Source organism: Dryobates pubescens, chromosome 32 (genome assembly GCF_014839835.1).
Source record: "Dryobates pubescens isolate bDryPub1 chromosome 32, bDryPub1.pri, whole genome shotgun sequence".
Lineage (NCBI taxonomy): Eukaryota > Metazoa > Chordata > Aves > Piciformes > Picidae > Dryobates > Dryobates pubescens.
Window position 1 is genome coordinate 8,794,990 of NC_071643.1, and position 20,532 is coordinate 8,815,521.

The 20,532-nt window shown below is 45.0% G+C and overlaps 1 protein-coding gene across 3 annotated transcripts in view; it reads left to right on the forward strand.

Moving 5' to 3' along the window:
* The window catches only part of DOCK10 (dedicator of cytokinesis 10), a 137,690-nt gene extending 123,763 nt beyond the window's left edge, over positions 1-13,927 (forward strand). For all 3 annotated transcript variants that reach the window (XM_054175530.1, XM_009897584.2, XM_009897586.2), the window contains exons 48-56: positions 1,543-1,649; positions 2,097-2,219; positions 2,893-3,006; positions 7,344-7,490; positions 7,983-8,193; positions 9,376-9,566; positions 10,232-10,332; positions 10,786-10,924; positions 13,749-13,927. In XM_054175530.1, coding sequence (XP_054031505.1) covers positions 1,543-1,649; positions 2,097-2,219; positions 2,893-3,006; positions 7,344-7,490; positions 7,983-8,193; positions 9,376-9,566; positions 10,232-10,332; positions 10,786-10,924; positions 13,749-13,868 — 1,253 coding nt within the window. In that variant the 3' untranslated portion in view covers positions 13,869-13,927. The remainder of the gene's footprint in view (positions 1-1,542; positions 1,650-2,096; positions 2,220-2,892; positions 3,007-7,343; positions 7,491-7,982; positions 8,194-9,375; positions 9,567-10,231; positions 10,333-10,785; positions 10,925-13,748) is intronic.
* The last annotated feature ends 6,605 nt before the right edge of the window (positions 13,928-20,532 follow it).

Below are 20,532 nucleotides of genomic sequence, written 5' to 3' on the forward strand. Positions count from 1 at the left end.
GGGCAGTGGGTTGGAATGAATGTCTGGTTATTCATATATATGTAATATATAATGTCTGGTGGTTATATATATAATGTCTGCTTATTCATATATAACTTATTATAGATCATGATATTTTTTAATCCATGATGCTTATTAGAGAAATAAAGTGCAGGCTTATATTTGTAAATGCTGCTGTGCAGGGGTAGCTTGGTTTATGCACTGTGTGTTTCAGAGGAATTCTCAGCATGAGATATTTTAGCAGTTTTCACAAAGAGCAATTTCTGGGGGCAAGGGCAAATATCTGGGGGAGAGAAAACTTAGTTTTGGAAAGCCCATAGATCTGTGGTACATTTGGGAGCATCTGTGGGTGAGATGAAAGAATACATCCCTCTAGAAGGATGCTTTTGGAGTAATACATCAGAGATAGTTCACTAGTGGCAAGATGTTATGCAAGAATTGCAGATCACAGCAGGTGAGCTGAAGAATTTGTCAATCATTTTAAACAATTGTCTAAGAGAGAAGACTGAGAGGGGATTTTCTCAATGTTTACCAATATTAAAGGACAGGGAACAAGGGGAAGGGGCCTGACTCTTGACAGTGGTGCCCAGTGACAGGACAAGGGGCACCATGCACAAACTTGAACCCACAAGGTTGCATCTGAACATGAGGAGAAAATTCTTTCCTGTGAGGGTGCCAGAGCACTGGGACAGGCTGCCTAGAGAGGTTGTGGAGTCTCCTTTTCCAGAGAGAATGTGCCTGTAGGTCAGACTGGGAGTCACAGCACTGGTTTTCACAGTATTACCTCAGCCTGCAATTCCTGCGTGGATCATAGAACCATAGAACATTTTGGGATGGAAAGGACCTTTAAAGGTCATCTAGTCCAAACCCCTGCAGTCAGCAGGGGCATCTTCAACTAGAGCAGGTTGATAAGAGCCCTGTCCAGCCTGACCTGGAATGTTTCCATGGATGGAGCATCTACCACCTCTCTGGGCAACCTAGGACAGTGTTTCACCACTCTCAGTGCAGAAAATATCTTTCTTCTATCTAGTCTGAATCTCCCCTCTTCTAGTTTCAAACCATCAACCCTTGTCCCATTTACTAAAAAGATTGTCCCTATCTTTCTGAGGGACCCCTTTGAGGACTGAAAGGCTGCAATAAGGTGTCCCCAGAGCCTTCTCTTCTCCAGGCTGAGCAGCCCCAACTCTCAGCCTAGCCTCATAGCAGAGGGGTTGTAGATGAGTGTAGAGAGAGGTCATAGATGAGTGTTGCATGTGTTGCTTTACAAGAAGCTCCAGCACTCTACAACCAAGGAACCACAATGCCACAGCGGAACGAGAGCAGATGTTGTAGTTATCCTTCGCCTGGATTTATGTTGTAGAGACCATAGGTAACGGTCTCATAAATTCAGCCAGTTCCATTTGTTCCATTCTCATCCACTGGGCTGTGAAAATACCAAACCAATCAAATAAAATCATCCTAGTTTTAATGGCACCCAATATCTTTTTGAATCACTTGGTTATCCAGTCATTAACTGATGTTGTTTGTGACTTGTACTTCAAGGCTTGTTCTCCATGGGCTGGCCTGCTTTTCTGAGCATTACCCCCAACATAAAAGAGGAAGGTGCTATGAAGGAGGACTCTGGCATGCAAGATACTCCCTACAATGAGGTCAGCAGCACTGACATTTATGTTCTGTGTTCATATTTTTAGAGACTCCTGTGCACATTGCAACACATTATACTACATGCAGCATTAAAAGGCACACAGCTTTGGATTGAAATGTCAGAGCTGTGGTACTAAACACCAGGGTAGATGTTTGGCCAACCAGAATATTGAGTAGAGAGGGAGCCCACAAAACAAGCCTTTTCTTCATAAATGAGATGTCAGTTGCTCAGATGTCAGTTATATATTTCCATATCACTGTTACCTCAGGTTTTTTGCTAAAGAAGAGCTAAGTCACCAATACCTGATCACATTTTGTGGCATTAAAATAAACATTAACATGGAAGATCCAGGGTTAAAACAAATAGCTGGTGTGTGTTTCTGCTGAGTTGCTGTTGACTAAAGGGCACCAGCTGTTGAGTCATTGAACTCTTTGTGTCTGTGGAATTGCAGAATATTCTTGTGGAGCAGCTGGAGCTGTGTGTTGAATACCTATGGAAGTCTGAGAGATACGAGCTCATTGCTGAGGTTAACAAGCCTATCATTGCTGTTTTTGAGAAGCAGAGGGACTTCAAAGTAAGTTGGTTGATGCATAATTTTTATTACCATCCTAAGACAACGGTAAAGATCAGCATTTCTAGGGGGAAAAAAACCACAACAACCAAAAAGAAAGAAAAAGCAAGTGCTTTCTTTAAAAGTAATGCTTTTTCTTCCTGTCTGTAATTCCTCCTTTGTGCTCTGATAAAATGTGATTAAATGAACCAGATTATAATCTCATTTACTGATTTTCTATTTTCCAGTGGGTAGAATTAAGCTGAATGCCAAGGAAGCAGGTCCTCAGATTTTAACTTAGCTGAAATTGTGGCCCGCTATCCCTTGAAAGTGCTTTTTGGTGGCAGCTATGGGTAGCATGTCTTTGCATGGAGTTGGGAGCTGGTTGGAATTCTTGGAACCCTGCTCCTGCCTGCTCAAAGGGTTCTCTGACCTCTCAGTAGACCCCTACCACTGTCAGGCAGTGGGATGCTTGTCTTCCTGTGTGACCACTACCACAAAACTTCTCAGATGACAGAAACCTTGAAATGAGCCCTTAGTGGCAAGGCTGAGCTACCCTCTTAGCATGCACAGCCATCTCTGCAAAGGTTTGCAAACCCAGTGAAGGCAAGCCATGCTCATGCAGGGCTGTAGTAGCATCTCCCAGAGGATTCACACACTCTCACTCCTCCTCCCTCTCCCTCTTTTCTCAACACAGAGGCTGTCTGACTTGTACTATGACATCCACCGCTCATACCTGAAGGTTGCAGAAGTGGTGAACTCTGAGAAGCGTCTCTTTGGGCGGTATTACCGCGTGGCATTTTATGGGCAGGTACGTCCACCTCTGCTCCTTTGTCTCCAAGGGTTCCAGACATGTTCTTCGAATCCTGCAGTATCTTGGGGAAGCTAAGGCAGGGAAACACTTGGCAGTCAGTGAGTCTCAGGGTAGAGGCATGTTGTGGGTCAGGCAGGATGAGAGAGAACACTCAGCTGTACCTGCATAAACTGCCGCTATGGATTTAGTGGTGTGCTGGAGAACAGACTTGTACTTCAGCTTTAGTTCTTGACATCATCAAGCCACACTAAGACTGAGGCAGGGCAGGTTTTTACAGGGTAAAGCTTAAATAAACACAGGTAAAACAGCTTTGTTACATGGCTCTCTCCTTTGCTAGAGCTTAAAGCAGAGCAGCAGGCATTAGATGTCCTGGTGTGTTCCTCGCTGACTCTGATTTCTGCTTTCAAGCCACCTCTGATGCTGTGCATTATACTGTAGAATAGTTTTATTCCCTCTGCTGTGCTTCAGCATCCTAGAAGCATTATTTTGTGCTTTCTTCCACTATGAACCAGTGTAGTCATCCAGCATGTTCCCTTGAGACCTGGTTTTGGCAAGCATACAGTTTCCTTTAAAACAGTCAGGTGTGTGAACAACAGACTGATGTGAATCATTCTGTTTTGCTAAATAGATTTTAATGCAGAAATTTGCTCTTTTCTCCTTTTGATCTTATTCAAGGCTGTGGTAAGTCTAGTTCTTTTGCATGCTTTGTTTTAATTCTCCTCACATATCCTCCATCCTTCCCTTTACTTTTACTTAACATTAACTCTCCTCTGCTCTCAGGTCTCTGGTTCATGGCAGATAAATAATGTGGTTTCATTCATCATTGCATCCTGCAAACTAACTTTGGTTTGTTCCCTCACTTGAATTACCGTGTTGCTGTGTTGTGTGTGCACTGTGGGGCTCAATGCTGCATCACCTCATCTCAGTGGAAGTTTTCCTGTCAGCTTCACTGGGAACAGGATTGGACCCCTTCTTCCTCTGTTGAAGAACTTGGTGCAGCATTAATGCTGTTTGAATGCCAGCCTGCTTTCCTGGCCTGGGCAGCAGCTTCAGAGAGGGAGGGATACAGGAGCAGCCTGTGATGTGGCCCTGTTCCTGGTAGTCCTTTGTAGGAGCAAGCAATTGGGAGTTAGAGGCAAATGGCAAGTCCTGGGCCTTCACAGCAAAGCTGAACTTGGCAAGATCTTGAGAAGTCAAGCTGCACCTAAGGAAGGGCAGACTTTTCCCTATGCCTGACCTTCATCAAAATGGGGAAAAACTGGACTCTCTTAATTGCAGCTTCTTGCCAGGGCTCTTCCAGAGTCAGCTGATTTTAAGTGGGTAATTTATCTGAAGCAGTTCTGCTGAACTGGAAAATCTGTGTTAGAGTGCCACAACTTTTTGGCTGCCAGTGCCACACGGGCAACTTCATTTAAACAGCTTTAGTGCTCTGAAGCATCTGAATTTTTCATGGCTGTGTGTTGCTCAGTCTGTTCCCTGGTGTCCAAGACACTGAACTCTAAATGCACCCCAAGACTGCTCCCTCCTGTCCTTCTGGAGGAGGCACGTTGTGTGGTGGAAGGTGGGGCTGCTCTGTGTTGCTCCTTGCAGAGTCGTAGTGACAAAAGCATGTGGCACAGTGCAAATATCAAAAGGTGGATCATTCCCATGGATGTTATTTGTGCCTCATTTACCCAGGAAAGTAGGAGTGGGTGTGCAGAAAGAAGAAAGGAGGGTTTACCAGTGCAGAAAACACCATGGTGGGTGTGGAAACATCAGATGGAGCTTGACCTGGAAGAAGAGAGCAAGAACAGTCCGTTCCTGGTTGTGCCTGCATATTTTTCCCTGTGGAAGGTTTTCTTCCTGTATTCCAGTCAGTCCCTTTTTCCTTTGTGCCACTTGCTTCCATCTTGGCTGTGCAAGTGTAAAGGTTTAGGAGCTTTGGTCCTTCTGTTGCCAAGAGTACCACAGGCCTCCATGATGAGGCACAGTGCCCAGTTCATTTAGGATGTTAAAAAACAACTCCCTGTTTTCATGCTTCTGGCAGACTTTGCACACTTCCCCCCCAAAGCTGATGGCTGCAGGTTTTACCAGTGTTACACAGCTAAACCCGTGTAAAGGAATAGGAGTTGCTCTGCTGAGGGAATAGGAGTTGCTTGGCAAAGGGAATGCCACAGCAGGGAAGTCATAAGCAGGTGTGGGATGCAGTGTGTGCAGGAAGGGAATGCTCCATGTGCAGGTGTGGGATGTGGTCACTGCATTGTGAAGAGCCCCTCTGGAAGGATGGTTGGAGCAAAAGTGGTCCTTAAGGAGGATGCAACCGGTTGCTTTCAATACAGAGCTGTATTTGCCAGCTCAGAGAGACAGATCTCATGACAGCTGCTGTTTCAGACTTGCAGATTCTGCTAAGGGCCTATGGTGACACCATCTCGTTGCACCACCAAGTGGTGACGCCAGCCAGTGCTTGTGAGTTCATTCACAGGGTGGATTGAGATGTCAATGTCTTTCCTGAATTAAAATCCAAGGGAACAAAAAGCTGCTAAACATGTCGAATAACTGAAAACCTCCACTTTGCTGGTAAGCAAAGATATTCAAGCCTTGTTTTCAGAGTAGTTAGGTAAAGGCAGAGCAGAGGCTTTGTTCTCCTGTCTGTGCAGGAAGCTGTAGAAGTTGGGAGGCAGGTTTTTCACATTTGGTGAAGTCACTGCAGGTGTATGTCTGAAGAGCAATGTTGCCCCTTTTCCTAATGTGATCAAACAGCTGTGGCTTCCTTACCAAAACCTGCAAGACACTCTGGTACAGGCAGGAAAGGAGCCATCAGATACTCTTGGCAGGTGAGGCAGAAAGCTTTGCCTTGGCACACTGGCGGTGGAGATGGTGTGCAAAGGGCAGAGAGGAGTCACATCTGCTGTGAGCTCCAAGGGCAGTGTCTGAGGGTGCACAGGGAGGAAAAAGGGCCTTTTCAACACTCTCACAGTGACAATTCTAGGTCACAACTTGACGCCCAGCATATCAGAGCTCAGTGGCATCCAGTAACTGTTCATCTCCCTTTCATTACGTTCAGCTGCTCCCTGTGGCGGTTTCCATCTCTAAGGCCATGTTGTCTTTGCAGGGCAAAACCAGCCAGTATGAAAATAATCCAGGGGATATGCATCGGTAATGGAACTGTGGCTGCTTAATATTTCAAAACCCTAAAACCAGAGGATATTTGGCTCCTGAAAAGTATTTAATCTTGTTGTCAATAGTCTTTGCCAGACATATAGCATATGGCCGACGTGATTATTTATAGCTTGCAATTAACTCGCGCTTGTCACTTGTCAGCTCAAATTCTGCCGGGAATATGTACTTAAAAGATGCCTCCTGCATTAAGAGACAAGACTAAATCTGTTAGCTGTTTGTTTTCAGGTAGTTTGTTTTAAGCAAAGCCATTAACACAGATATCATCTTAGTGTGCCATGCAGCATCAGCACAGAGATTTGGCACTTACACATAAACACTAACATACACAGAACTGGTACTGAAGAACATAAACTACAGTACTCTAGGACACTTGCTATCTGATTAATTTGGAAAACATGACTCTCTTTGCTGTTGAAAACACTGAGTGGTAACAGAAAACAGATGTTTTTTGACAACAGCAATCGTGTGTAAGTATGGTTGTGTCAAACTAATGAGGCTTTCCACCATAAAGCAGTTTTGCTTCAGTGGAAACAGGATCAGAAAGCAGGATATGATCCTGCAGATCTTTCCTCAGCAAAAACAATAGAAATCAATTGCCCAGTTCAGTCAGTGTTTATAAGGTGTCAGCTTCTGAGCTCTAGATTTGTTGACTAATTACCTATGAAGTTCTTCTTCATATGCCTGTGGGGTTTAATTGATGACATTGTTAAAACCTCTGCGATGTTGAAAGGTTGCAGTGAAAAGAAGACACTGTCAGCCAAGCTGCTGTTAGTCACTGGTTTCCAGTAAGGCTCACAGTGCTCTGGGCACGACCCAAATTAAAAGACTGGTTTGGTGCCCCTTGTCCTCACTGAAGCAGAAGACAGAGATGTGTTTATTTGTTAATCCCTACTGAAAGAAATTGAAGGGTGGTTGTTTTCCTGAACAGACATTGAAAGGTACAGACAGTTGACTTTAATTCTGTCTGGTGTTTCGAGAAGATTGGCCTAGTCGATAATGTTGGTGGACAAATAGGCTTCAACATGAAACAGGGCCTAGACACTTCTTGCTGGTGCTGGGAGTGGCATATGGGATGCTCTGTTTTACAGGCAACCTTAATTCCTGCTGTAACCACCTCATTCAGGCTTTCACCTGCCTATTGTGTTCACTGCATCCTTCTCTTTCTTCCCAAACAGGGTTTTTTTGAAGAGGAGGAAGGTAAGGAGTATATCTACAAAGAACCCAAACTAACTGGCTTGTCTGAGATCTCCCAGAGGCTGATGAAACTTTATGCAGACAAGTTTGGGATAGATAATGTGAAGATCATCCAGGATTCCAACAAGGTACAAAAGATGCACAGCTCTTGCATGAAGGGGAGAACTGTGTGTGTGGTCTGTGTTTAAGAAGTGTGAACTCGGTGTGTGTGAACTACTATGACTTGGGTTTGCAGCCAAAAACCAACCTTCTAGCATGGCAGGTGCAGTATGGAACCCACAATGTTACAGCAGAGCACCCCTGTCAGTGGGAAAAGAGCATATCCCATCATATGCCTGCAGGGAGTGGGCAGGTGGTTACTGCAATGCAGATGCAGGTGGTTTTCTCTCTCATTACTCTCTCGTCCACTTTTGCCAATGTCTGTATTCAAAACCAGCAGCGTTCTTAGAGGCCTCTTGTTTAGGTATCTTTGTATTCTTCTGTGGTCTGAATGTTACTGTTGGCAGTCTCACTTTTATTCAGCATCGCTGCGATAGATAAAAGCATCGGGGGAAAGCCTGCTGCCTTGGAAGCTCATCACACTTAAACAGAATTTCACTGTGTTTTCCACTGCCACACAGGTGAACCCCAAAGACCTGGACCCGAAATACGCCTATATCCAGGTGACGTACGTCACGCCGTTCTTTGAAGAGAAAGAGGCCGAAGAGCGAAAGACTGACTTTGAAATGCATCACAACATCAACCGCTTCGTCTTCGAAACCCCTTTCACTCTCTCAGGAAAGAAGCACGGGGGGGTGGAGGAGCAGTGCAAGAGGCGCACCATCCTCACCAGTACGTCTGCTCAGCCTGCCGCCTACTCCCATCCCACCTCTCCCAGTTAAGCACAGTAGTGTCCCCTGTGCCAGGCTTTCCGCAGTCAGCGGGCACAGAATGTTAAGTAAATCTTCTCAGCGTGTCCACTGGCAAAGTAGGTGCTTCCTGACAGCCCTGTTGGCCATCCTAGGCAAGGCTGCTTTCATTTGTGCAGTCAGCAGCTGTCTTGTTTTTCCTTCTCACTGACAACCTAACTGTGCTGGCAGTGATCTAACTAGGGAGAAGTTCTGCTGGAGACAGCTTAGCCCTCAGAACCATTCTTTTAATAATAAACAAGCCCAAGCAGGTAGCCTGTTCTGCTACAAGCAGTAAATCTTAGCAGGATTTTTGTTCAAAATGGGAGTAAGATAGCATTTTTTAAGTGGGAGGTAAGATTTCATCTCATTGAGGCAGTCAATGTTTTAAGACAGGACTGTCAAGAGAACTAGATTTTGCTCCCTTCCACTCCTCTTCCTGGCTCCCCTTCCTGACTCCTCTCTTTCCTGGAAGTGGTAGAGTAAACACCCCTGGAGGGGGTTAAAAGCAATGTAAATGTGGTGCTGAAGGACATGGTGTAGAGGTGATCTGTCAGTGCTAAGTTAACAGTTGCACTTGATCATCCTAAAGGTCTTTTCCAACCAAAAGGGTTCTGTTATCTGTGGGTGAGTGATACCTGGTTCAGCTAAACCAGAGGCTCCTGCCTCTGACTTGAAACATGTTTGATGAGGTATTCTGAGCTGTCTGAAGTTTGTTCTGGGCTCATCATTTGATGCTTTAATTCAGAAGACGAGATTTGTGGATTATAAAATCTGAGCAGTGAGAGCTTTATGCCATGTGGATGTGACAGAGCTGAGTAGCAAATGGGATGAGTTCAAAGGGAAATGCTTTTCCAGCACCTGGCACATCAAAATTCCATTTGGACCTGGTATGCCACTTTGTCAATCTTGTTATAAATCCATACCAGCTAACTTGTAACCACAAAATGAGCCAAAGTCCAGTGTTCAATACTTTGACATAGTTGCTTTGCTTTCAAAGTGTTTTGCTTGGAAGAGACCTTCAAGATCATCAAGTCCAGCTACTAACCCAACATTGGCAGGTCAAATAGCATAAATGTTCTCTTGCTGGATGAGTTCCTCTGATGCTTTTCTTGCTTTTGAGCAGCTAGTCACTTGTTCCCCTACGTGAAGAAGCGTATTCAAGTCATAAGCCAAACCAGCACGGAGCTGAACCCCATTGAAGTGGCAATTGATGAGATGTCCAAAAAAGTTTCAGAGCTCAATCAGCTTTGCACAATGGAAGAAGTGGATATGATCCGACTGCAGCTCAAACTCCAGGGAAGTGTCAGTGTCAAGGTAATGACAATTTGCTTCTTTTTGTTGGTCTGTTTGGGCTTTTTTGCAATGCATCTACCTAAATTTTTATTCTGATGTTCAGCACTCCAGGCACTTTCTGTCTATTTTATATTTCTAATCCTATCTGGTGTTCCAGTGCTGGTGGAGCTCACTCTCAAAATGTAAAGGAACGGAAAGCTTTCCACTGAGCTAAGTGCAAACACAACTATTTCAGTCGCATCTCTGAAGAGATGTTAGGACCTTTCTAACAAGACCATCACTTGAGCACACAACCTGTCACCCAGACAAGCCTACAGATCCTTTAAAAGGAGGTTTGTTAGGACTGATTAAGTTGTTTCCTATTTAGAAGAGCTAGGGTGGGTGTGAGGTTTGTGTATTTCTCGTGCCCTTGTTAAAATGTCTTCAGGCACATAACATTTGAGATGCTTAACTAGCAGAGAACTTTCAAAGACCAGCAGATAACAACAGCTTGTGTGAGGTTTGTCTCTTCCAACCAAAACAATTCTACTATTCTGTGATTCTTCAGTAAAACTCCTCAGGTTCCATCCAGGTGATAGGAGGAGGGAGGTGATGGTCTTCAGGCTAGTTCCCAAGCCTGGAAACACAACAGAAAATGACACTAAACTTCTTGCTCTCTGAACCTCAGTTATTTACTTTTTCCCCAGGTAAATGCTGGACCAATGGCCTATGCTCGAGCTTTTCTGGAGGAGACAAATGCAAAGAGGTATCCTGATAATCAAGTTAAGCTTCTGAAGGAAATCTTCAGGTAAACATGAAGTTTAGACTTTCCACCTTCTGCGTAGCATGAGTAGGTGCAACATGAAATCAGGCTGAATTGCACCAGATGAGTTTACATCTCCATCTACCCCATCTTACAAGAAAACATTGAAGTTTGGGGCTTTTCCTCTTGATCTGAGGATGACTTCTGAACTTCAGTTCTAACAGGGTGTAATTTGCAAGAAGGAGAAGAGGTGTGGTGGTGTGAGTAGATAAGTAGATGGATAGATAGATGGATGGTAGATAGAGGCAGGCTGTTCTTTTCATTCCTACAAAATGTGTGTGTTGTTCTTTGTGGTTCTGTGCCTGCAAGAAGGAGAAGAGGTACAGTGGTGTGAGTAGATAAGTAGATGGATAGATAGATGGATGATAGATAGAGGCAGGCTGTTCTTTTCATTCCTACAAAATGTGTGTGTTGTTCTTTGTGGTTCTGTGCCTGCAGGCAATTTGCAGAAGCGTGTGGCCATGCTCTTGATGTCAACGAACGCCTAATTAAGGAGGACCAATTTGAATATCAGGGAGAGATGAAGTCTCATTATAAGGACATGCTCAGTGAGCTCTCTGCAGTCATGAACGAACAGGTTAGATCCTCCATCTTGATGCTGGTTGGCCTGCATGAGGACGGTTACTTGGGTCTTCCAGTGACAAATGCAGCTGTACAGCAAAATACTGGAAGTAAACCACCCAGTGCAACAGTTACTGAGAAAAGGCAGTTTACTCCTTTCTTTTTTCCCCTCTCTTTATTTAAATCCAGCTGTATTATACCTAATGAATCTGCTTGATCAAAAAATATTTGCCTTTTACCAGCCAGAAAGTTGACTGTTCATGAGGCTAAATGCAGCCTGAGGTCTAGAGGCATAAAAAGACAAGCAGTTGAACTACAATTTTATGCTTTGCTTGCTTTATCCTGCAGCTGTGATCTATTTAATTAAAACAGTAAATTGCTTTCAAGAGCTAGCTGGTAACTGGAGGGGATGCCTTTATAGTTTCTCCCTGTATTCAGCTTTCAGAGTTACTTCGTTTCTATTTCTCTGTGTTTAAGTACTCTGTCAAAATACACCCCATGTATTTCAGCTGTTGGCAGCTTCAGAAGGATGAGTGTGGCCACATGATGTCAAGTGCATCCCAGAATACTGAAATAGCCCCAAATACACTTGCAGCTACTCTGTTGCTGTGTCTGCATTGATACTTTTTATGATGTTTTCTGCTTTAATTTAAATGTTGAGCGATTCTGCAGACTGAAGTAGAAATTAAATCCTGCTTAATTATTTCTCTGCATGCTTGTGTAGGCCACCTTAGATGGCATCTGAGAGACACTTATTCACTGCTTTTCCAGGTGCCCAGAGCACAATTAAGCACTGTTTGTGTACAGAGATGCTTTGTTTAACCATTAGTAGCAGTGATGGCATCTCCAACAGGTATCTAATTGGCATCCCATTAGACCACACTGTATTACTCATCTTCACTAGTGAGGAAAATAAGAGTTTGCCAGAAATTTTGGTCCCTTGGTACACCTACTGTGGAACTGAGCTGTTTTTTCACAGGATGTAGAGCTGTGTAGTGGCTTTGAAGGTTTGGTGTATGCTGGGTGGGGTCAAGATCAGTGGTGGTGCTGTTCTGCTTCCTCTTTAGGTGCACAAAGATTTGTGAACCTCAAGCATTCCAGCAAAATTCTCATAACTAATATTTATCACTGTTATTTGTATTAAGTATGAAAGTATTAAGGATCTCCTTTGTTAGCCTCCACGCCTCTCCCATGGAGGTTATTTTGTCCATCCATCAATGTGCCTAGGCAGAACCTTATGTCTTGTGCTCCCCAGAAGAGTGGAAAATGCATGGACAACTTAAATGATTCATTCCTGAGCAGCCCATGACTTTCAGCATCCAGGAGATACTTGGTGAATTGTATTAAATACCCCTGTATTTATATCAGCAAGCTCTGAGTGTTCTGCTTGTCAATGAAAAGAGTAAACAAGACAGAATTACTTGCAGACAGCAGTGTTTAATATGCAAAGCGAGGAGTTCATCCCACAAAAGTCAGACTCATCATCTGAGTGATGATCAAATGATCTGAATGAATCATAACTAAACCATCTGAATTTGAAAGTCCACGCTGAAGACCAGTCTGTAACTTGCAGCCCTACAGGCAACAGCCCAGTTTTCCAGGCAGCTTTTTGGGCTTTTGTGGAAAACTCTGCTCCTCCTGCAATGAATCCGTGAGCTCCCTGATTCTGAGCAGAGCATTGCTGCAGAGAAAGCTCAGGCTGTAAACTATGGCTGAAGTATCTCACAGTTGGAAAGCTTGAGGGTCTCTTGTGCTTTGCAGCAGTAAGATTTGCCACCTTTCCCTTTGTGGTACTCAGGAGGGTTTTGTTTGCTCACCTACTGACAGTGACTCTTTCATCACCATGTTCTTCTCTTGTTTTGTTTTGTTTTTCTTTTCTTTTCTGACAGCTCTGTCATGGTCCTTGCTTATACAGCTTCTCTTCTTCCTTGTCTAACATTTCCCTCAATACTATAGCCAAAAGTGGTATGTTCATTTTTCTTACATCTATTTTTTTTTCCTTTTAATGTCATGTACTTTCCTCACTTGCTCGTTTTTCTACTTGGAATGTTTGGTTTAGTTTCATGTGTAGTGACTCCCCTGCTTGGGCAGTTAGAGAAAAATATAAAAGGTGTGTGTTGGATGTCTTGTCCATGAGCAGTGTTGAGGTGCATATTCTTCAGGGTTGCAGGAGGTTCCATCTGAACATGAAGAAAAACTTCTTTCCTGTGAGGCTGCCCAGAGATGTTGTGGAGTCTCCTTCTCTGGAGAGATTCCAAACCAACCTGGACACCGTGATCTTGGGCAGCCTGCTGTGGGTTGGACTTGATGATCCTTGAGGTCTCTTCCAACCTTAGTTATACTGTGATAGTGTGGGTGACCCTGCTTTAACAAGGAGGTTGGACTGGGTGATCGCCACAGGGCCCTTCCAACCTGCTCTGGGCAGGGATTCTATCATCCTGGTTGTGAACTTGGGGAGGCCAGTGGGGCAGCTCAGCAAGAACCTCCTAATGCAAAAGCATGGCTCAAGACTATTCACCAGCTTCCTTCCCTTCTTTAGACACTCTCCAGCAAATGTAGATGACTTCTCAGTTGTGTTTGTGAGAGAGCTGTTAGAGAAACATGATTCAGGGAACCCCATGAAGCACAGCCTAGCTCAGTCCCATTTATTCCCCACCTTGGAGAACGTCTCCACTTGCTGCAGCCTCTGGTCACTTCTGGATCCCCAGGCAAAAGTCCCTTTCCTCTGTCAGATCCTTAGCATCGTTGTGGGGGAATTCTCATTTAGACAAAGAGCACTTCAGACAGCTCAGATCTCTCTCACAGTTTCACACCTTTTTTCTGTTCTCTTTCATGAGAAGATTGCCTACAAGGAGGACTCAGCAAAACAGCAAGGAATGGAGCGCACCTACTCACGGGTCATCAATAAACCCAGCTTGGCCGTGCCAGCAGCAGCCACCCTCGCAAACCTCGACGCTTGACCGTGGCCTTGGGAAGACCAGGGGCGACCCAGGAGGACAGTTTTTAGTTCTTGGGATTGGTTCTTTTGTTTGGGGTTTTTTTATTTGTTGTTTTGTGTTTGGGTTTTTTTTTTTTGCCTTTTAGATTAATAGTCCTGAAAGTTAATCATGGACAACGCCAGGGAGAGGATCTGTGGGGGTTGATTTTAATTTATTGGAAGTCTTCACAGTGTTCTGTTTTAAACCTCCAAGCCTGATTCTTTTTCTTTTTCCTTTTGTTTTTGGTTATGATGATGACTTTCTTTTCTTTTTTTTTTTTCTTTTTTGCCTGCCCCAATATTTGCACATTCTCAATTGGTTTGGGTTCTTTGTTTGTTTGTTTTTCTGTTGTCTTTTTGTGGAGTTGAGCAGCCTTTGGTGAGCCAGGCTGGTGATGAAATCCCTGTTGGACAGATAGGTACACAGCAAACCCTATAAATTATAATATATCTAATCCTAAATCCTAGTATACAGATATTTTAAAGGTCAGAGTGGATGTTTTATAACATTTAAGTATATTGCAACTGTAAATAGAAGATGTGTAAAATATGTCATTTTTACAAGGTTTAAAAAAAAAAAAACCAACGAAAAAACAACCAAAAACCTCTTTTTAGTTAATTCTGACCATACTAAGAACATGGATAACATCCCAGTTACCATTCTATTAAAATATTTGTGTATGTGTATAAAGACATCCATAAAATCTCCTCTTTGAAGGTCTTGTGTCTTGGTTCATTCCCATGTCAGCCCATTCCAAAGCAGTGGAGCTGAGGATGCCTCCTGCAGCTCAGCTGTCCATTCATTGGGTTGTGGTTGCTGACAGGGCCACTCATGACCATCTACAGAGCTTCAGCTTCCCTCCACAACTCCAGGGAAAACACTCTGGGAAACAGGGGTTTGGTGCAGTCTTCCTTCTTGAGGAGAAGGAAGTTCTACTCTTCCTTTGAAGTTTGTTGCCCAGGGCCTGTTGGGAAAGCATGTGCCTCTAGTGAGATGTTTGTTTGGGTTTCTGCATCATGTGGGATGAGATGGAGTGGTTAAAATCATAGAATTGTTTTGAGTGGAAAAGACCTTTAAGATCATCAGGTTCGACCATTAACCCAGTACTGCCAAGTCAGCTGGCTCTGCTAGCTGTTAGGAGGAGTTCTCAGCACACTCGTCCTCCTTCAGGTTCATTGCTTTGCCCATAGGAAATCCCTGCTTTTGGGGTCCCTGGTCACCATGGATCTCTCCCTTGCCCACAATTCTACTAGTCCCTGAACAATCCCCTGCTGATTCCCCTGAGGCCTCCACGGGTTTGTGATTGTTAGTTGAGAGAGGCCAGTGCTAGGTTTTGCTGTGTGGGGATACCAGGAGGAATTTTGCCTTGCCTCATTCTGCTCAGTTGTCTCCTTTCCTGGTACCTCTTCCCCATGCTTACAGCTGGTGAATATCTCAATTCAAGGTACAGCTTAGCCCTGCAGGTGAGAGCCAAAGGTGGTCTCTCAATTCACCCAATCTCAGTGTGCAGGCTGGAAGGGTCATCATCCAGTCTCTGCCTGCTTGATGGTGCTGCCAGTGCTTGCTGCTGGCTCTCCCTGTAACCAGAGCTGGGATTTGTCAGAAGAAATCTTTGCTAAGGGTTGAAGCCCACACGGTGTTCTTTCCTGGTGGGGATTGGGGCGGGCACCCCATTGGCTGGATGGGGAGACAGCTTTTCTCATCCTTGCCCTGAAAAGCCAGCTCTGCTCTCTCACCACTGCTATTCAAAACCAACAGTCTGCTGACTTCTGGCCCAGACTGTACTGTGTAGGTAGAGGTAGATGGAGTTACCTGCCTTTGGGGGAAAAACAGTCGTCAGTGGTGAGAGCAGGAAATCCGTGGTGCAGAGGAGGTAAGTCTGAGCATCGAGCCCTCTTGTCCCTTGGCTTGTTGGTCTTGCTGAACTTACTATTATTACCTGCTTTACCGGGGGGGTTAGGCTAGATTATCTCCAGAGGTCACTTCCAACCCACACCATGCTGTGACTTTGGGATTTGCTTCATTTCAAATATTAGGACAACTTTAAAATACCCACACAACAAACTTCATCTGCTCGGTTTCCTTCATACACAAATAACAAGGCAAGTAAAACATTCAGAGAAGAGCAGCTCAGGGAGGGAGACAAGGACAGGAGCAGATGCCCTTTCCAACTGCTGACATCCAGAGGGCTTGTTTTTACTGGGGGATGGGCAGGATCTGAGCACAGATGTCCCAAGGGATGGGCAGAGGTGGTGGTGAGGAATGCCAAGTGTGGGATCCCATCAGGGTTCACAGAAAAGCTCTGATAAGGACTGGGGCTTAGGCTATGAACAAAATTACTAATTAAAAATAATGGCTGTGTGCAAGTGTTTGCTGTAGGGCTCTTGTAGATGTCCCTGCTGATGCTTGGTGTGTCCAAATCCCAGGTTCAGCTTCCCTGTGTTAGAGGAAAATCTGCATTTCACTCCATTTTGCCTTCATGACAAACAGCTCTGCATGAGAAGACCTTGAAGTGCAAGCTGAGAAGCTCCAGAGGAGGAGAGGCAGGTGGCAGAGGTGGTTTGGGCAGCAGAAAGCCCTGTGTGGGAGCGTGGTACAAGGGGCAGAGGGTGAAGGGGAATTTGAGGAGCTTCTCACCCTCTGGCTGCAGTAGGTGAAGCTGGTGCAACTCCCCCCTTCAGGAGGGAGATCTTCCTGCACCAGCCTCAAACTGAGCCACTAAAAGCTTCTGAGCACAAAAGGAATTATTTTTGTTTGCTCCTTGGTTTTAAGCTATCCCAACACCCCAAAAGGAGTTAAGCCTTATACATATTTGATGTTTAATCACATCTTTAGTGACACCCAAGCACAACCCAAGGCTTGAATTTCAATTAGAGGGAGATGTAGTACATGTTTAATAGGAATCATTCCTTACAGGGTAATTATATCTTAACATTCACCAGAGAGATGTTACATTGGCTTTGTGACGTTGATCTGAACAGGGATGATCTTTTTACTTACTTTATTTGAAGGTAATATCCAAATCAGGAACAGGAGTAGGATCTGTACCAGTTGTACTCCAGATACACTGCCCCTGTGCTGCCACAGACCTGGATTTCGATCTGGGGCCCTTGGATCTGGAGGGGAGAGAGGGGGGAATTGAAATTGCATCTATGTGTGGCTTTGAAAGTGGATTTTGGGACCTTGGTGTGAAAAAGTGGTTGTTCCACTTGCCCTGAGAACAGGCTACATGTCCCTTTCACTTCAGCTTTGAATGTGTTTAAACTTGTAACTGACAGGCTCAGTGATTCAGCTGTAACTAATATGAGAAGATGGATCTTGGAGACAGATGATCCATCAAGGGTATCTTAAAACCCTGCTGTGGATTTGAATGCATTCACCGATCTTTTTTTAACAAGTTTGGGGGGGGTATGAAAGATTTTTCTCATAACAGTGAACTCAATGCAAAACTAATCAGTTCCACATTCACAACCAGCAAGTTAGAGCCATGAAGTGAGTTCTGACCCCCGGCGGTTAAAATCGGAGGATGTTAAAATCAAATACTGAAGGAGAGCAAAAGGGATGCTGAGAGAGTGAGCCAAAGCTGTAGGAAAAGAAAGCAAAAACCCAAACTAGAATGTGATTTCATTTAAGAGGATTGCATTGAGACATAAAATTAGAAGACAAAGGATATCCAAGCCCATACAGAACTATGGTAACAACCAGGAAGGACCTTCAGCTTCACCATCATCATACACCCTCAGCTCTAGCAGGGCCCATCGGTTCAGTGTTGGTGTCCTGTTCCTTCTACTCCTGCTTTGCTGTCTGGCGGCTGTGGCACGGAGCGGGCAGAGCTTCTCCTCTGTGACAAGAAAGTTTTTTCTTGTGAGGTTGCTGGAGCACTGGACCAAGCTGTCCAGAAAGGTTGTGGAGTCTCCTCTGCAGAGATTGCACACCCACCCATTGCAATCCTGGGCAACCTGCTGTGAATGACTCTCCTTTTGCAGTGGAGTTGGACCAGATGGTCCCCAGAGATCCTTTCCAACCACCACCATGCTAAGATTCTGTGGTCTCCCCCTGAACAGTAGCAAAGACTGCATGTTTCCCTTCCTCCTGATTTAACACACACACACAGAGGTTTACAGAAGATACCTTTTCTGGGTGCTTTTGGAGCTGTGTTCCCCAGATGCCATTTCAGTGAGCTATCATCAGTCATTCTTGCTGGAGAACATCTGTGAGGGGAGTACTTGCCCTGTGGCACATCTCTGTAACCTGCAAGCACCACGTGGTTTCCCTGTAGTTGTGAGTCCTATTTTCAGTGTATTTGTACAGATTGCACACGGTGTGAGATAGCTGCACAGGCACAAATACTCTCACATACACTGTGTGATCAAAGACAAAGAAAACTGTGGAAGGTATAATGATTATTTTAGATTTCAGGATGCCCTTTCTGCTTGGAGCATCTCCCAAGAGTGATGTCTTGGTTCAGTTTGAAAGCCATCACAAGTTCCACGCAGGGGAGTGTGGGCCAACTTGCATGCTTCTAGTTATGAAAATCTCCAGCTGAGCATATAGATTTTCTTGCATGAGGCATAGTTTTGTACTCTGTAGCATATGCTGTGCTTGCAGGGAGCTGGCAGCAAACAGATGAATTTTGATTATTCCAGACTACCTTGAGGATCCATTTCAAGGGAGAGAAACCAAGCAGTTTGAAAATTCAGCAAGGAAGCCTCTCTGAAAAGCACCTTGAGGTTCTCAGTGTGAACACTTTCCACTGAATGGTGGAAAAGAAATGGATGTTTCCCTTTCTTCCAGTTAATCATCTCCAGCTTCACACAAGATGTCTTTTCTGCACGCTCTTGGAGACCTCATTGTGACCTTTCAGCACTTGAAGCGGATTCTAAGAAAGGTGGGGACAGACTTTTTAGCAAGGCCTGTTGTGACAGGACAGAGGGTGATGGTTTTAAACTCAAAGGGGGGAGATTCAGGCTAGGTAGAGGGAAGACATTTCTTGTGTGCTGAGGATGGTGAGACACTACCACAAGTTGCCTAGAGAGGAGGTAGAAGCCCCATCTCTGAAAACATCCCAGTTCAGGTGGAGGCTCTGAGTGACCACATCTATTTAAATCTACTCCTGCTCGTGGCAGGAGGGTTGGACTAGATAGCCTTTAAAGGTCCCTTCCAACCCCAACCACTCTGTGATTCTGTGAAAAGTCTGAAGCATTTCTGCAGCCTTGCTTTGCTGTTGTACCAGCCCAGAGCCATAGCCAGGGTTTCAGATGAACAACTTCTCTCTGCTTCAATGTCAAGTTGTGCCAGGGGAGGTTTAGGTTGGACATGGGGAACAATTTCTTCCTTGAAAAGGTCAAGCCCTGGAACAGGATGCACAGGGCAGTGGTGGAGTCCCTATCTCTTGAGGGATTTAAAAGCTGTGTGGATGTGGTGTTGAGGGACAGGGTTTAGTGGTGACCAGGCAGTGCTGCGTTAATGATTGGATTCAATGATCTTAAATGTCCTTTCAACCTACATGATTCTGTGATTCCAAGTCTGTGGGTTAGTAGGAGTTTGATGCTAGGCAAGAAGGGAGGGTGTTTATTCCTAGGTGGTTGCAGAAAGAGACTTTCCATCTTCAGCCACATTCCATCTTGGTCCTCTGCCTCTATTTCTGTTTCTGAACACTGAAGCCTGCGTCAGCCTAGCCATGCATGGTGGGACAAAGCAGCCTTAGCTCGGGGCAGCAGTCCTTGCTATGCTCATGCAGGACACAGCCCTTACAGGCTGTAGGAAGCTGAAGCCCAGTGCTTGGTTTGTTGTTTGTTTGTTTCTGTGCAGGTGATAGGAAATATCCACATGCTTTCTGCTAGTGGGTTTTCAGGGACAAAAGGCTGTGATGTGCAGGTAAAAAATACTTCATTTTCCTGGAGTAGCAATGAGTCCTTTTGGGGGGTTTATCCCTCAAACTCCTTCAGGGGAGCAAAGGAGCAGATTTGGCAAGCGAGAGACTGGAAGTGCTGCTCAGCCTCGGCAGTAGCTGTGCAGGTGCCATTTGTCTGCAGGTGGCACGTCGCACAACGCACCTTCTCCAAGGACCCCAGCAGCACTCGCATCCCTGCGCAAGGCTCTCCTGTCACCGTGCTGGGCTGGGGCAGAGAGCTGGTGAATATCAAGTAGTGGCAGAATAAAGAGCCAGCCCCCCCCTGGTTGTGGATAAAGCTGCACTGCAAGGCTTCTGTGTTTTGTTCACAGGTTTTTCTGTCACCACCCTACTTGGTATGCAGTTCAGCCAGCCCACTGAAGCACAGCCTGCGCTCCGGCCGACACGTACGGTGTTGCTGCGGGGCTGCTGGAGCTCAGCAGCTGCCAGTGACTCCACCTCTGGGCTTGGTCTAGTACAGAGGTTTGATATGACTGCAGGTGAAATTATGGGGACCTGTATTACTTACAGGGGCCAATAAGAAAGATGGGGATAGTCTTTGAGCAGGGCCTGTTGTGATGGTTTGAAAGGAAAAGAGGGGAAATTCAGACTAGATAGAAGGAAGACATTTTTTACACTGAAGGTAGTGACACTGTCCCAGGTTGCCCAGAGACGTGGTAGATGCTCCATCCCTGGAACCCTTCCATGTCAGGTTGTTTGGGGTTCTGAGCAAACTGATCTAGTTGTAGATGT